Source organism: Pyrgilauda ruficollis, unplaced genomic scaffold (assembly GCF_017590135.1).
Source record: "Pyrgilauda ruficollis isolate IOZ18807 unplaced genomic scaffold, ASM1759013v1 scaffold14, whole genome shotgun sequence".
Lineage (NCBI taxonomy): Eukaryota > Metazoa > Chordata > Aves > Passeriformes > Passeridae > Pyrgilauda > Pyrgilauda ruficollis.
Window position 1 is genome coordinate 4287443 of NW_024512543.1, and position 15959 is coordinate 4303401.

The 15959-nt window shown below is 38.5% G+C and overlaps 1 protein-coding gene across 5 annotated transcripts in view; it reads right to left on the reverse strand.

Moving 5' to 3' along the window:
- Positions 1 to 15959, reverse strand: part of DCAF5 (DDB1 and CUL4 associated factor 5) — a 70120-nt gene that overhangs the window by 52794 nt on the left and 1367 nt on the right. Inside the window, exons 1-4 of one of the 5 annotated variants that reach the window (XM_041459804.1) lie at positions 12740 to 12761; positions 7134 to 7277; positions 2841 to 2877; positions 604 to 743 (exon numbers count right to left, since the gene is read on the reverse strand). In XM_041459804.1, the coding sequence (XP_041315738.1) occupies positions 604 to 743; positions 2841 to 2877; positions 7134 to 7245 (289 nt within the window). In that variant the 5' untranslated portion in view covers positions 7246 to 7277; positions 12740 to 12761. Of the gene's footprint in view, positions 1 to 603; positions 744 to 2840; positions 2878 to 7133; positions 7278 to 10349; positions 10431 to 11185; positions 11210 to 11653; positions 11839 to 12739; positions 12762 to 15959 lie in introns of those variants that run through there. The other 4 variants (XM_041459801.1, XM_041459803.1, XM_041459802.1 and 1 more) reach the window with 4 other exon arrangements.

Below are 15959 nucleotides of genomic sequence, written 5' to 3' on the forward strand. Positions count from 1 at the left end.
TATTAAAATGGCAGCAGCCCCCACTGAGAAGCAAAGGCCTGCATCAGCTGAGTGGAGAGACAAACATCAGATTGCCAAAGGGCTAGGTTTTAAAATAAACTTTAAATTTGTGTATATTTCCTTAGTCAAATCATTCACTAATCAGTCACTAATTACTGGTGCTTTCCTTCCTACCTTTATTATAAATAGATTGGCACCACGGTTTTCTTCTAAGGTATCAAAAGTTGCCTTTCAGCCTGTCAAAGAGAGATTACAGGAGCTAAACTAATGAGGCACTAAGTCATTTTAATGAAAAGTAGGGGGATTACTTTTCTATTGTTCCTTATGCTCATTCACAATTGTAGCTCTTATACACTGGAGTATGAACATGTTTCTGAAGTGAGCAGCTCAACACCATCTTCAATAAAAATTATTAGTCATTTAAGACAGTAACAGAACTGTAAAGACCAGGCCTTGCCAATCATTGGCCAAAAGAATTGTGTCTCACTTTCACCTTTCTCCAAGACTCACTGTATCGACTGTCCCAGATAAACATAACTTTTTTCTTCCTTGCCTTAATGGATTCTTCCTAAGTCAATTATATTTTCCTTTTAGAGATCTTACCGCCATGGGAAGACTCTCGGATGTCCCAGATCAGAACCCGGCCATCATCTGATGAGCTAGCAAAGATGTTGTCATTTACTGGGCTCACTGAAAGGCCATACACTGCATCTTCATGGGCAAACACATCCAAGGTCTCGGTGCTGGAAGAGAGACACAACATTATCATTCTTCCTTCTTTTGCTATTGTTTTTTAAACTGAAGTATTTACTGCTTACCTACCTAGTAATACTTTGTGACAAAGTTTCTGTAATTTCATAAGACCACCCTTGTGTTTAATTAGAGTAAAAACCAAACAAAATACCCACGTACAGTGGCATCATGTTATGAGGAAATAAAAAAATTTCAATATAAAACCCAAGCATTAAAAACTTCAGATACTGCAAGATGCTAGAGAACACATGATGCATTAGATTTAAGTTTGGGAGTGTGTAATAGGAAAGGGAAAGAAGGGAAAGAAGCCTTGGGACCTCTGGAGTCAATTTTTACTATTTAATGTAAAAAGGAAAACAAGACAAAAGTTCATTCTTTAATACAGGTGGTCAAAAACTGAAATACTAAATCAGAAAATCAGTAGATCCTGGTACTGCTTTATTTCTTTTAAAAAGCCCCTTTATTTCTTTAGGGAAAAAACTTTATATATACAATCCCTATATCTCATGGAAGCAGCACCAAAGAGATCCCACATAAAATCAGCATTTTGCTCATATGGCAAATTATGTTCTTAGTGGCAGATCTACTAACTCTGTCTCAGGGATCATTAATAAAAAGGGGGACAAAAGCAGTAACACAAAAAGTCACTTAAAGTTACAAAAAAGCAGTTGATAGATGAAGTGTTATCATTAAAAAGAGATTAACTTTCCATAGAAATCAATCAGAATTTGGTCTACTAAGATTTCTTTTAGAAGATCATAAAAAATAGCCCTAGAGGAAGGAATTTTGTCAAAGCATCTAAACAAGACACAGCAGGAAAAAATGTGTTATATAGAAAAGCAACAATTACAAAGATTTTGTAGAATCTTGAAAAGTCAGAACACAATAAACATCAGCTTCTAAAACTGACATTCCCACATTTAATTAAAACAAGATAAACAGAACACCAAACAAAAAAAACTCTCACAAAACCAAACACACACACACACATCCCACCCCGCAAAAAAAACCAAACAAAACACTCCTCCCAAAAGGCCTAAAATGTTAAAAACAACAACAAAAAAACCCAAAAACAAAAAAGAAAAAAAAAAAAAAAAAAAAAAAAAAAAAAAAAAAAAAAAAAAAAAAAACAAAAAAAAAAAACTCCAACCATTAAGCAACACGATATTACTGAGAAGCCATCAGAACAAAAGACAAAGTTACTTTGCCCAGGCTGCATGTACGATTTATGCAAGAAGCAGACATAAGGTATGATGGAAGGCAGATATACACTGAACAATTCAATGCAAAGGGCTTTGGACAAACACATCCTGAAATATGTCCATATGTTATTCAGGAAACTCAAAGAAATATAAGGTTTTATATTTCTCCATTCTTACACATATCTCCTCCTGCTTTCAAATTTTCTTGAGCTCATGTTAAATGAATGGTCAGCACTTAAATCTGTAGAAGTTATTAGTACAGACCAAAATTCTAAAGTTTTTTTACTTCAAAAGCAGTAAGCTCAGTAGACATCATGTCTAGAGACACCCATTTCAATATATTACCGCTACTGTGTTAATTATACTTTGACTAACTGCCTAATCTTGATGTAGCACAACAAAGCCCAATTCCCAACTGTTTTGCAGCTTTGGTAGAAAGTTAAGTGCCAAAAGCAATATTCTTCGTGTTAGTATGGAGAATCAGGCAGCTGCATCCAAAGTTTAAAAAGGAAGTTAGGTAGGCCAAGCACTAGCCATCTTAAACACAGGTCAGGTGAGTCTGCTGAAAAACAAGAAGTCTTTATGTGCCAACAGTTGTTTATGTGCTAGAATAATCTACTCAGAACCTACTGCGCTGTCTGCAGGAGAACATATATATTTAATAACCATTCTTTTCCTGAGGTCAAAACAATACAGAACCTAAGTGCTGAAAAAGAAAATGGGATGAGAGGAAATACTTCATTCCAGTTATGAATTTAGATAAATAAAAAACAAATTTCAGTATTAAAACACTGTTCTCCTAAACCATTAATTTAAAACAGAAAATGACTCCCATGAGTTGACATTAAAGGAGTTCTTGAAGCAGTGGAAACACAGTGTATTTACCTTTCAACATCATGAAGTATAACTTGCTCATCATTGCCTAAAAAGAGAAATATAAGCAATTAACACCATGTTCTAGTGGTTAAAAAGCATTATTGTGAAAAAACCCCAAACCACTTGTAAAAAAAAAAATTACAATTTCAAAACCAATATTGAAACAGAGAAAACCAGCTCAGTTGCTACGTGGTTACCCTCTGCTCAGTTATATGAAAGGTTCCATGCGATATCACCAGTCACGACCAAACGCACCAACTGTTTCATCTGCTACTGCTCAACAAATAATTCTATTTAAATATGCTACTTATCATTCTTTGCCCAGTTTGAGCTTAAGTTTTGGGAGATTTGCAATAAAGACTATTACATAAAGCAGCAGAACACTTTAAACTCTGATGAAAATACATCTTTCTTCCCGCTCAAAGGATGCTCTATAAAAAGATTGTGAAAGGTGAAAAGAGATGTCATAAATGAAATGCACATGGCTCCCTGATCAAATACTGCCAGATAACACTGTCAGCACTCCAGGTTTTGCAACCATTGAGAAGGCATGAACGTGGCAGCCAATGTAATTTTTTCTGTATTAACAAAAACCAAAACAAGTAACCAGACAATCATGTCACTTTTCTTTGATCACACCAATTGAATGCAATGGAAACTAACCACATGTGCACAGGCTAAGAGGGTCACAGCCACCAGGTAATTCCAATAGCTCATGCAGAGTTTTTCAAGCTATAACAATACATTTTTTTTTTTAGTCTATGTGCTGAATATTTTATTACCTAAATATGGCACCTCCTCTTTAGAAATATTTAAGGACACACACACACACATTTATATTTAATTCAGAAAAAAAAAACCATAACCAGAAAGCAAAGTTATTATGCTCTGCCTATCTTTGTAGTTGTGATGTAGAGTTGTGACGCTTTCCTAATGTACACTAAAGACAGAGGTTCAGAAGGAGCAGGGTTTCATGTTATGAACATTCTTAAATGTTCAATTGACTCAGTTTTCAATTGTCCCATACATATTTCAATTGTATTCTGTCTCAACAGAGAAATATTAGAAAATTTCTCTTTGACTAATGAGGTATGAGATCTACAACCATTTCCTCTTTGCCCAGACCCCCAGTAAAATCGCCAGCCTCAGATTACTGCAGTAGCTCATCTTTTCCATGGTACAATAAACAAGCCATTTAAGTGTAAGTGTACTTTGGTCTTTAATTGTATTTGGAACTGTCCATTATATATTATTACACACTGTTTATACCTAGTAAACAACTCTAGTGCCTACGTATTTCACCAATGAAAAACACAGTCCAATTTTTCCAATGACAAAACCTCCTCCAGCGGACACTCCTGGCTCTTCAGTCTCCATCCAGTATGAACAAAAGAATCATTCCAGTTGCTTGATTTCAGGCATCTAGTCATCATGGGATCAAATTCCCTTCCATCACAAGCTCCAAAATGGGAAAGAAAGAATGAGAGTGGAGTAACCACTGTTTTCCTCTGCTCTGTGTGTGGGAGGAGAAAATGGTGACAAAAATTTAACCACAAACTGGATGCTTCTGGTAAGGATTCATCCCTGCAGAATACACCACTGGTGTTCAGCCCAGAGGGGGATTCCCACTTACACTGTTTTTACTTTAACACTGGAGACTTCATTCTTCATTGAGACTTACTGGGTCGTAATTGTGTACACAACATTTATAATCTCTCGTTTTGATAACTGCAGTTACAACACTCAGAAAGACAGGAAGAATCTGCCATTCCCTTCAGTTAAACTTCTAAGATGAAATACCTCAGAGCACATACAGGGGAGCACAGTTAAGGTGGCTTAAACCCCATATAGTCATATAAGCACTAAAAAAATAAATTCAATTTCCTGTAGGTTTATTTCAGCTTTTTATATACCTAACATTAAGTGCAAATCAAAAAAAAAGTACATGAAGATTACTAGGATGGGATCTTGCATTTCAAATGCTGCTGTTCTCTCAGTGTGTGTTGACAGAGAAGGGCAAAAATATTCTTCAGAGATGGGAACTTTTCTGGGACAGCTTTTTTCTTCCAGAGATTACACACAAAACATTGTCCACTCAGTTCTTGCCTTCCATTTTTGTAATGGCTACATGGGGTGCCTGCTCCTTCAAAGCAAAGAGCTCTGAAATTCCTTGGATACAATCCAATTTGTACTGAAGTGGAAAATCCTTTCTCCTCTATTATCAAGAGTTGCTTTAGAGAAAGGTCATCAGATCCTAAGTCATTAGTCATTGGCAGTCACTTATTTACAGAATAAATTGAGTTCTATGTGACTTGTGCTAGTCTACATATGCCAATTTTTAGGTTTGGGGTTTTTAAAAGTATTATTTTTTAAGTGTTCCAACTTCTGTGATTTAAATACAACTCCAAACTCAGGTGTGGGTGACTGTGTGACAACCAGTAGATCTTAGAACCCACAATTCTTTCAGACTTTTTAAGAATCTCCCAGAACATCATTGAGTGAATAAATATAGCTAGCCCCATTTTACCAGCAGAGATAAAACAGATGGTACATCTAGGCCATGCAGCAAAATGACTCTACAAGGGATCCAAGAGTCAGACTCATAGCCTTTGCAGATGAGCTCACTGAATCTTGATGGAAGAACTGAAAGGGTTCCTGACTCCTCCAATGGAAATAATTTCTGGCAGAGGCACAGTGTTTTTATGCAAACTGGAGGAGGAAAAATATATGAGAATGGCCAGTTTTCTGTGCATCAGCTGTCACAGATACTGTGTGACAGTGTCTGTGCATCTGTGTCACAGATAACCTGGCATCTTAGCAAAAATCCACCATAATCAATTATATAAATCTTTAACTGCAGGTGTTAACTTCAGCAACAAGGTACAATCAAGACACTCTTCTGCTTTTCCTGGGAAAACAGCGGCCTCTGACAGCAAAGCCCAGTGGACAGAGAGCTGAGTTGGACATGAGAAAATACCATTCCAGCTGGTCAAGCAAGATTTGGCACACTTAATTTCTTGAATATTCATGTAAGGTTTCTTCATCTGAATTCAAACTAAAGTAAAAGAGACTCTGGCCCAAAATTCCCCAGAATCACTTGTGCAGATATATTCATTTGAAGACAGCATGTGCTGCTAGTTTTCTCATAAAACAAATAGCAGTCCCCAGAATAAGAAGACAGGAATTGCTATTTGTCAGTCTAGGGGTTTACTCCACCTGAGAAGTATAACTGAATCATTTCATCCTTGAAATTTGACACCAGCTTAAGCTTTGTCATGTCTTTTTTTTTTCTAAGGGACATTATCATTTTAACACAACATTGAAGGACGAGAAGCTTCCACCATTCACATGCACTCAGGATCAATCTCTAGCATTGATTTACAGTTCACAAATCTTGGGTCAAAAAGGTAATGGAGAGCTTTGACATGGGAGCCTCATAGTACCCTAAAATAAGTCTAGCTGTATGTTAATGGACATACTGATGAAAGATACAAATTCTCACCTATTCTGTGACCACGTTAGATCGTGGAAATGAAGTACAGCAGAAAATGGCACTTGACTGCATTGACACCTTTGTGCCTTTTTTTCCCTCAATTCAATTTTCCTGCCTACCTCAGTACTTTAAAAATCAAGTGGTGAAATGGACCTAAATTACAGAAACTATTATCCCAGAACAAGTAAATGTCCACTTCCCTTACCTTAGTTTTAAGACCGAATTAAACTTTCTATTAAAAAGTAGATTTATATTAAAAAGAAATGAGAGCATCAAGGGTTATCAGAGCCCAGTGTGCCAACAGCTCTAAAAAGCAGAGGCTTACCAGTAAGAACTGAAACGTGGTCTAAGAAAACATCATCCACCAATAGATGGCAATAGTCCTTCATGAGCCTTCTAAAGGTGCATTGAAATCAGATAGTAGCAGAAAAGATTTTCAAGCATCAGGCTTGAGTGCCAGAGAGAATGCAGGGTCTGCTCTTAGCACAGTTAAGAGGGAATAATAAAGACAATGTTTTCCACAGTCTTTAGCACAAGTAGAGGCAGACTGGACCCAGGATCCTCATGATGGTAAGAGACATGATGAGAATACACCAGGGTTTGGAAAAAGGCATGACAAAACTGAAAATGTTGTGCTAGCTAAAGGATTCCCTGTTCCCGAAAAAATTACAATTGCTGATTAAGAACACTTTTCAGATCTCATGTGGGACAGGATCTCACTCACTCACTAACTCACTCACTCACTCATGGCATCTACTCCAAGGCATTCACAATATTCATGTGAAATCAGGATGCTCTTCCTTCCTTACCTCCAGAGAACACTTTTGTATTGCCACTGTTAAAAGCTAGGCAGAAGATGTTAGAGTGATGCTCCCCTTTCAGCTGAACTGGTTTGACTCTTGAGTGGATGGCTTCTTCCATATGCCAAAGTAAGACTCGACGGTCATCTCCTCCTAGAAGAAATAAAGGAAATGTACATTACTGCCTGGGCCATGTGTAAATTGATTATAGACAAATTATTTAACTCTGCAGCTATTCATAGAAAGCTTTGCTAAAACCTTAATTAGCATAAAAAATTTATGCCTTCTTGGATATATAGACACATCTACATTAAGATGTTATGCAGTCAGGTATTCAATTAAAATTAATGACAACAGAGCAATCAGCAGGAAAAGTCTGAATTAAACGGTTGCCATTCTGCCAACACATAGTGACAACCTATAGCAACCTGGAAACTCAGAAATTTACTGCTACATAAAATTCCACGGCAAGCTGTAGATGAATTACATGCCAAACCACATATGCATGTTAACAAAATGCTTCTACACTAACTCCTTCTTGCCAGCATTGCTTATGTTATTCATGAAACATGAACTTTTTCCCCATTTCACTGACAACTATATATCCTCCAGTAGTCTTTGCAAAGCCTTCATAGCATAGGTTGGCTCAGGACTGATAAAAGATAAAAAAATTTTACTGAAGCATTCAGAAGTCTTCAGCACACACAGTTATGCCAGGTGTCCTGACCTGTAAAGGTTAAGACAGATATTTCTGTGATATGAAGTGCTGACAAAGAGACTACCTGGAGAAAGGAAGTTCAAATCTCTTGCTTTACATCTTGCTGTACTCCTAATTGTTTGCCTACATGCAGTTCTCAGTTCAGAGCTCTAAGTGTTTCCTTCTATGTATGGCAAACAGCTATATATAAAATAAATGTTAAACTGTTTGTGCTTCAACTGCATTAAGTTATTATTTATTAGTAAAAGAAAAAAATCAAGATACTATTGTACTGGTCAGCATTCTCAGCAGCAATTTTAAATACCTGCAAAATCTGAATAAGATTTCTCCAAGTCAGACTCAAAATATTTTTGGTATCTGTCTTTAATAACAAATGAAAGAGAATGGCATCACAATTGAAAAGTGACACCAGAAACATGCTGATTACAGTTAAAACATTTTACTTATTCTTTGCACAAGCAAAAGCCTAAACTCAGAGCCTTTTGAGCTGCTATCCAGAGGACAAAGGCATCAAAAGACAAAAAAAAAAAAAAAAAAAAAAAAAAAAAAAAAATTAACCAAAATTACTTTGCCTGCTGTTTACTTACAAAAAAGGTAAATGCATGAATAGATTTCATTACTACTGTTAATCAGATTTCTTAGAATTTTCAAATCATGTGTTGCTATTAAGAAATTTTCCCGTGGAACTGAGTTATGTCCAACATCCTACAAGTAAACAGTCTCTCAGGCCTTGAGTCTCCTAACAGATTTTATGACACTTTGATAGACAGTACAACAGCATGTTATGATTACCCATGCTCCACGAAATTGTGCATTCCTCCTCCTGATTTTGTGCTTCACACATCAAACAAGAGTACATGATACAAAGATTTGTGATGCATTTGATAGCTACTAAGAACAAGTCAAATTTGATGGATCCAAAATCTCACAGTAATTTGTGGTCAACTAAACTGATGGAAACTTATATTCCTTTCTGTCTAGAAATAGGAGAGATGAACTTGTAATAAGGAGACATAGAAATACATGAGTGTTGAAACATATGACCACATGATGCAAGTTAAGATTAAGAAGTAACTGTCACACTGAGCATAACTACTTCCCAAAGCTGCCAACCACCATGTCATAATGTTACCACTACCTGAAAAACAATTTAAGCAACATTTAACACAGGTGAATGCCAACATCGCTTATAACAGACTTCATTTATTGCCTTCTGTAAAAGACATTTCAGGGCAAAACATAGTAACATACTGCTGTTATTTGTGACTATAGCAAAGTAATTTGCAAAACCACTGCAGAAAGTCTACACATCCTCCTACCTAACAGCACAGCCATCTAGGCATCTCACTTTAACAGTAAACTCATAATCATTTACACCAACCACTGTCCAGATTAAAAAAAAAATAAAAATCTATATAAAACAAGCATTACTGTGGTTCCCAACACACACACAGCATGGTAGGAGTAGGATAATTTGCAGCCTGTGCCGAAAATGTTTGATAGTGTGAAACATTTTTTACCACTACCTTCTATTTTATTTGTTACCACTACCTTCTATTTTATAAGTTCCTATACCTTAGTGCCTGTTTGCCTTCAAAACTACTTTTACTATTGAATACAAATGTCTCCCTCTTCCCAGACACTTAGATTTCCATGAAACTTTGGTGGTGGCACATTCTGTATCTTAGGAGCTTTTAAATGCTCCTGACACTCATGCAGTGCTGTCCCTCCTCCATCTATGTATTCTCTATGTATTGTCTTTGGGAACTTCTACACCTGCTCACTCCTCAGTTTTATTCCTGTCATATCCCACTGAGACATAAAAGTTTAACAAAATAATAACTTTACTGTGTTGAAAGTGTGTTCCCTTCTAATTCCAATTTAGCTATTCTAGAAATACTTCTAACTCAAGGCCAGTTCTACCAGAAAGAAAAAGTTACCCAATGTGTTGAGCCACAAAGGATTTGTGGCAAACAAGACACTTCAGCAATCCCTACGCCCTCACACAAGAGAACAAGCAGTGAGCAGTGTTAAGTCACAGGCAAATAATACCCAAGAAAAGGCAAATCTTAAATGACAGAAACCAGCAAATGCAATCTCCATCACCCAAACCTGACTCTTACCATAAGAGGGAAGAAAGGAAGGAGGTGCACATGTATGAGCAGGTATACAGGGGGAAAGTAAAGAAAATGTGAATATGTAGTTTTTGTGCTCTGTAGAAAGGAACTATGATTCATCAGACACAAACTGCATACACATTACGCAACATAAGTTACAAGTCTGAGAATTACAGGAAACTTCAGGTCTGTAGGATTTGTTCTGTGCAGCAGATTGGCAAATGCAGACTAATTAAAATGCTCTGAAGCTATGGTGAATTCATTGTGCATGTACATCAACTCTACAACTGAAGCGGAAGCCACATTCTTAAAATAATATAGAGCATATACCAACAGCAACAGGTTCATCATATCTGGAAAACCTGGATATATGGCTTAATATTCAAATACCTTAGCAAAGCTCTACATGTGGATTTTCTGGAAATTGAAGATCCACAGAGAATTTGTAATTTTTCAGTCCATGATGTCAGAAACAGTAAGTTTGACACCTACAATGAGGAAATAGCTTCACTTTCATCTTATTCTGCAGATTCTGTTTAGGACTGTATGACTGACAATTTGAAAAGTAAAAGTTTGTGTGACCCAGCTTAGAACTACACAATGCCATTCTACAATTATTTTTCAGAAAGGAATCACATTCAAAAAGATTTAATTAGTGAAGTACTTCAGTACTTGTTACAGGAGCAGGGTCAAACCTGTAGAAACATTCAAAATCAAAGAGACACAGTAAGAGAAATTTATTTGTTTTAGACCTAAAATAGTTTGAAGGGGGCCAAAACATACCCTTGCCAAAAGTAAATCTAGTCCAAACAGTATCTGTATAGTTCATGCATCACACTTGAGGCTCCTGTGTACTAACAGAAGCACTTCACATTCATACCAGTCAGTACTGAAAAACTACAGTTTTAAAGTGCATTAACCTTGCTGGTTATGGACAAAGCCCAAGACCACAACTCCCCTTTATCTCCCATATACCAGGTCCATTGCTAAAAGAACTTCCATGGCAAGAGGGCAATACTTCTACATCATAATATGAAAGATCAGTCTTACTGCTTGTATCTACTTCAAAAGTTGCATGAACCACAGAAAGCAGGATTGGATGGTATTTCAAGAAGCTGATCACTTAGTTGGCCTTGGCCAAAGGCAAAAGGCCAGGCTCTGTCAGAATTATTCCCAGAAGTCTCTAGTTTGCTCTTAAAAAAACACTGCTGAGGTAGATTTCATACCTGTCTTAGGCAGCCAATTTCAGTTTTTCATTATCCTTGCCATTAGGCAGATTACCCTATTATACCAAGCCTGAGGGTGCAGTTTGACATGACATGTAATCCCACTCCCCCTTGCCACATGCTCATGCTACTTTCCTTCCATTGGATTCAGTGGCTGTTTATGCACAGGGTAAATTAAAGAAGTTGACCTGACAGAAAATCAGCTGACAGACAAACAACCCCTCTCCACCTATTCTGTTCCCCATATCAAATGCTTCCATCATACCAGTTTCAGGCTTTAAATAACGAAAGTGCCACTGTGCAAACAATGAAGAAGAGAAATAAGTGAATGAGTTACGGGATGAAAAGAATGTGCAAGATCAAACAGCACCCTAAAATCTTTCTTCCTATAATTTGAGACCATTTCTTCATCCTATTCCCAGTAGACAAAAAGAGTTTACAACTTCACATAATAATAATTGAAACCACCTTTATGCAGCTCAGGACTTGCATTTCTACTCAGCTGTTTTTTGTATAAACTAAATGGACCCCTTTCTTTCACCATTTCATTTTTCTAGGCCTCTGATCATTCTTCATGTCCTCCTCTGAATTTTCTCAGAAATTTGGGCACATCTTTCTCAACCAAAATTGAGCAGAGCACTCCATTTGAGGCCCCAACAGCACCACAGCAGGTTGACGTCACACGCTATGTCATGTCTGATCATATTTATGTTGTGATATTTATGCATTTGGATCCTTTTCTACATGACTACGGGCTAGTCTCCACGGTGTATTTGTACAGTCAACCATTTTTATTCACATGCTTTAGATTGTACTTGTCCCTCTCAAAACACCACATTTTTTCCCATGTAATATATCTTAATTAACTTGAAATTCTACTCCTATTCCCTGAAATTATTGCTGCCTGATCCTATCTTTCCTGAGAAATTTTATAATTTCTCAGACATTAATTAAAACAATTAAAACATGATGTAGTAACTGAACCTAATATCCCTTCTCACACAGAATTCTACTTGATACAAACACACTAAGATCAGAGTATCCCTCCTTAAAACATACTTAATAAACAATCCCCTTATTCAGAAGTAATGCTCCACAACTTTTGCTAAAGCCACCTCATTCCCCTGTTTTACGCTCATGCTCCTTCACATTTATGTAAAAACTAAATGACAGATGCATTTCCAATACTTTCTATCACCCTCAGAAATTTAGGATCTTAGAGCAGCTATTAACTTTTGCATTATCTGGTAGGAGATTAAAAAAAAAAAAAGCCAAGGGAAAATTACAGTACTTCCCAGAAGTTATCTGGAACATGCAGATTAAAATATGAGGAAAAAAAAAAAAAAAAAAAGTGGGAGGTTCTGATAAAGATACTCATGTTTGTAAAAGATAGCAGTCATGAAAAATGACAGTCAGATAAACAAACAGGAAAACATATCCACCAAACCTAAGGATGGGAGAAAGCCTATTACACAGACCAAGTAAAGCTGAGTTTTAAGAAGTCAAATTGCAGGAGATACTCGGCAAATGTGAGGGAAGCAGTTGGTTGCATACCATTGCATGGTGATTTTAATTTCCATGCATGGACAGTCACGTGTTTCTCAAACTGTAAAAGAAAAAAACACTATCTAGTACATAAAGCGTTGCAAAGACACATTCTGCCCAATAGAACCTTTCAACTCCATCCAGAAGCAAGTTTTAACCAATTTCAACCCACTTAGACATTTTTTATATGTTAAGATTTCCTCTTCCCTTGTGTCATTCTACAGGTAGTTTTTTTATGCTTGTCACATTACATCTTCTCCTGAGTGTCCACCTCCTCCTTCCAATTACTTCAATTTTTAAAAATTCTTATTCTTATGTTAGTCCCTTCTTCTAGCAGCCCTGTTCCAAAACATTAATCTCTGCCCTTCTTCCCCTCTATAAAGTGACACTGTTGAGGTGTCACACAGGCACAGAAAGAACCTCTAGACTGTCCTCCAATTCAATCTGTGGACCTCAACTTTTTAACTTTGAAACATGTTTAAGAACAAAAATAAATACTATTAAACATGTACTTTCCAACACAAGATTTAAAGAAGTTAAGATACCAAAAAGTTTCAAACATGCTTTCGGAGGGCCTGCTGAGGCTTGTCCACACCAAAGTTCTCTCCAAAATCCTAACAGGAAAATTATCTGTAACTGCAATACAAAGCCTGTTTAAGCAGTTTGAATTGTTTACTGAAACAGTAATCATTAGCCTTACAGACTTGCTTCTGTGAGACACATTAAAAAAAAAAAAACAAAAAAAAAAAACAAACTGGGACACATACCCGCAGAAAGTATTCCAGCCAAGTGATGAGAACAGCACTAACCTGGATGCAGGCTAGTATTTCAATGGCGTTGGTGTAGCCACTATGAATGCACTGTACCAGCTGTACTTAAAACAGTTTTAACAATGTTTGGGTTGTTAACAAGTCAATCAGCAAAAGCAGACTTCTCTAGGTTCAGAATATACATATTACTTAAGACTGAACAACTGAAAAGACTGCTCACACTCTCCCTTTTCATGCACTCCAGAATAGCTGTTAACTCTCCTAGCTGCTATACATGCAGTTAGAAACACCCAACAGCTCATCCTTCTCTACACTGACTATTTTGAGGGATGAGAGACCCTCATGCCACCAATTCTAAGGCTTTATCTGCATTTGGAAGTCTTTTGAAGCAAGTTTTCTACAAAACTTCAGAGTAGAGGCCACTTCCACCTTTCCTTTACCTTTCCTCATTGCTTTTCTTCCTGCTGTTGCTATTTCTCCGAGCTTTAGGATCAACTATGGCCTTTAAGAGGAGTGCTTTGAGTATAATTTTAATGAAGCTTAGTCTTATAATGGCATGCAAATTAACAGAGTATCCATAAATATTTGTACTTTTAATTTGTTGTTTTTGACTGAAGCACATAGCTGTTGCTATGGCCCATAAAGCATTCTAGATACTATGGTCATGGACAACGTGAAAATTTTTAAAAAGAAAGCGTAATTAGAGCTCTTCATTTTCTCAGGGCATCAGTAGAAGGTCAGATTTAAGGTGATCTGTTCTTGGTTGCCTCAAAGTTGTGCACTCCTAGCACATGTAATATATTTTTTTGGGGAGGGTAGAACTCTATTAGCATGTAAATGAAGGAAAACCTTACCCTCTTTGAACATTCTGAAGCTCTATGACAAGTTAGGAAATTGAAAACTGGACATTGCTTGAAAGCATTCCTTTTACATACACTTTTTAGATATCCACTAGATGTGAACTCTGCCTTCATTTTCTCACTGCACCTACCTTGATTCAGGCAGTTTGGACAAAATTAATTCTTAAAAGTCCATTCCAGTCCTGGACTGTTTATGCTTACACCTAAAGAATGGATGTCAACATAGGTAAGTGCATTGATGATATGGCAAGACATAAAGTATATCCTGAGGCCTTCTTGAGCAAGAACAACAGAAAATACTAGTGGTGCTTCCATCACTTATTATGGAAAATAAAAAAAGCAGACACACTTGAGCTCTCTGTAGCACTTTGTAAGTAAAAATACATCCCTCTACTTTCTACTGGAGAAGGACCAACCAGTATAACTAACTGGTACAAACCAGTATAACTAACAATGGGACAAACAGGAACTTCAGAATGGGTGAATCAGCATTCCCTTCCAATACACACTCATGTTTATATACATATGTGTGTATGTATGTAGGTACACACGTATCTTCACAAGCTAAATGGACGCATACCTCAGAAGCTGCACGTGCACAAAGATACAAGAATCCCTAACAGCAACACTGAGATCCTTCATTGACACTTCAGAAATCACTGGAAATATGCTTGAAGTTTCTTCAGGTAAGAATGTTAAATTTAGGAAGGTTTCAGTGTATCGGCTTCCACTCCATGTTTATACAGGGTTTCTATTCTGCCCTTGTTTAAAAGTAACCAGTCACAAAAACTTTTTATTGAATTCTCTTTGAAGTTATTACTGATACCATTGTGTGATACAGTTCACCTCTGCCCAGACATCACGGCAAGGCAGTACATTGCTCAGCCATGCCCCCATCACATTCCTCGGTAGCCCCTGTCGCTGCTTACGAGGTGGACAGGCAAAATCGAGGCCCTCGGTTAATAACCAGGTCAGCAACCCCCCGGCAAGCGAGACCACTCTCCACAAAGCTGCCAAGGACCTCTGCGATTCCCCCGAGGGCAGCTGCCCCACACGAGAGGGAACGGGCTTTTCCCGCTGCAGGGGAGGGCCCTGTCGGCAGCCCCAGCCGCGGGAAGGGGGGACCGCTCCCTCCAGCCGCTTTCTCCGGGGGCGAGGGGCGGCCGGGACACAACGCCCCCCGACCGCGGCCTGCAATGGACACCGCGCTCGGCGGCCCTGCCCGGCCCGGGGCGGCGCGATGCGAGCGGTCCCTCCGGGGCCGGCAGCTCCCTCCTCGCCGCTCCAAGGTCTCTGCCCCCTCGCAGAGGAGCGCGGGGTCCCAGGGCTTGGCGGGAGAAGAGCGCCGCGACCCCTCAGCGCCCGAGCCCCCGGGGCGCCGCGGGCGGGATCGGCCCGCGATTCCCCGGCCTGTCGCTAAGAGCCGCCCGAGGAGACCGCGGCCTGCAGCGCCCGGCCAGGCCCCGGCCTCAAGTTGCCTCCTTCCCCTGCCACCCCTCGGAGCCCGGAGGCGGGGAAGCAGGAAGAGGCACCTGCGCCAAGCGCTGCTGGGGTGGGGGGAGGCGGTCAGCCGGCCGCCGAGCCCCGCAGCCCCTCCCT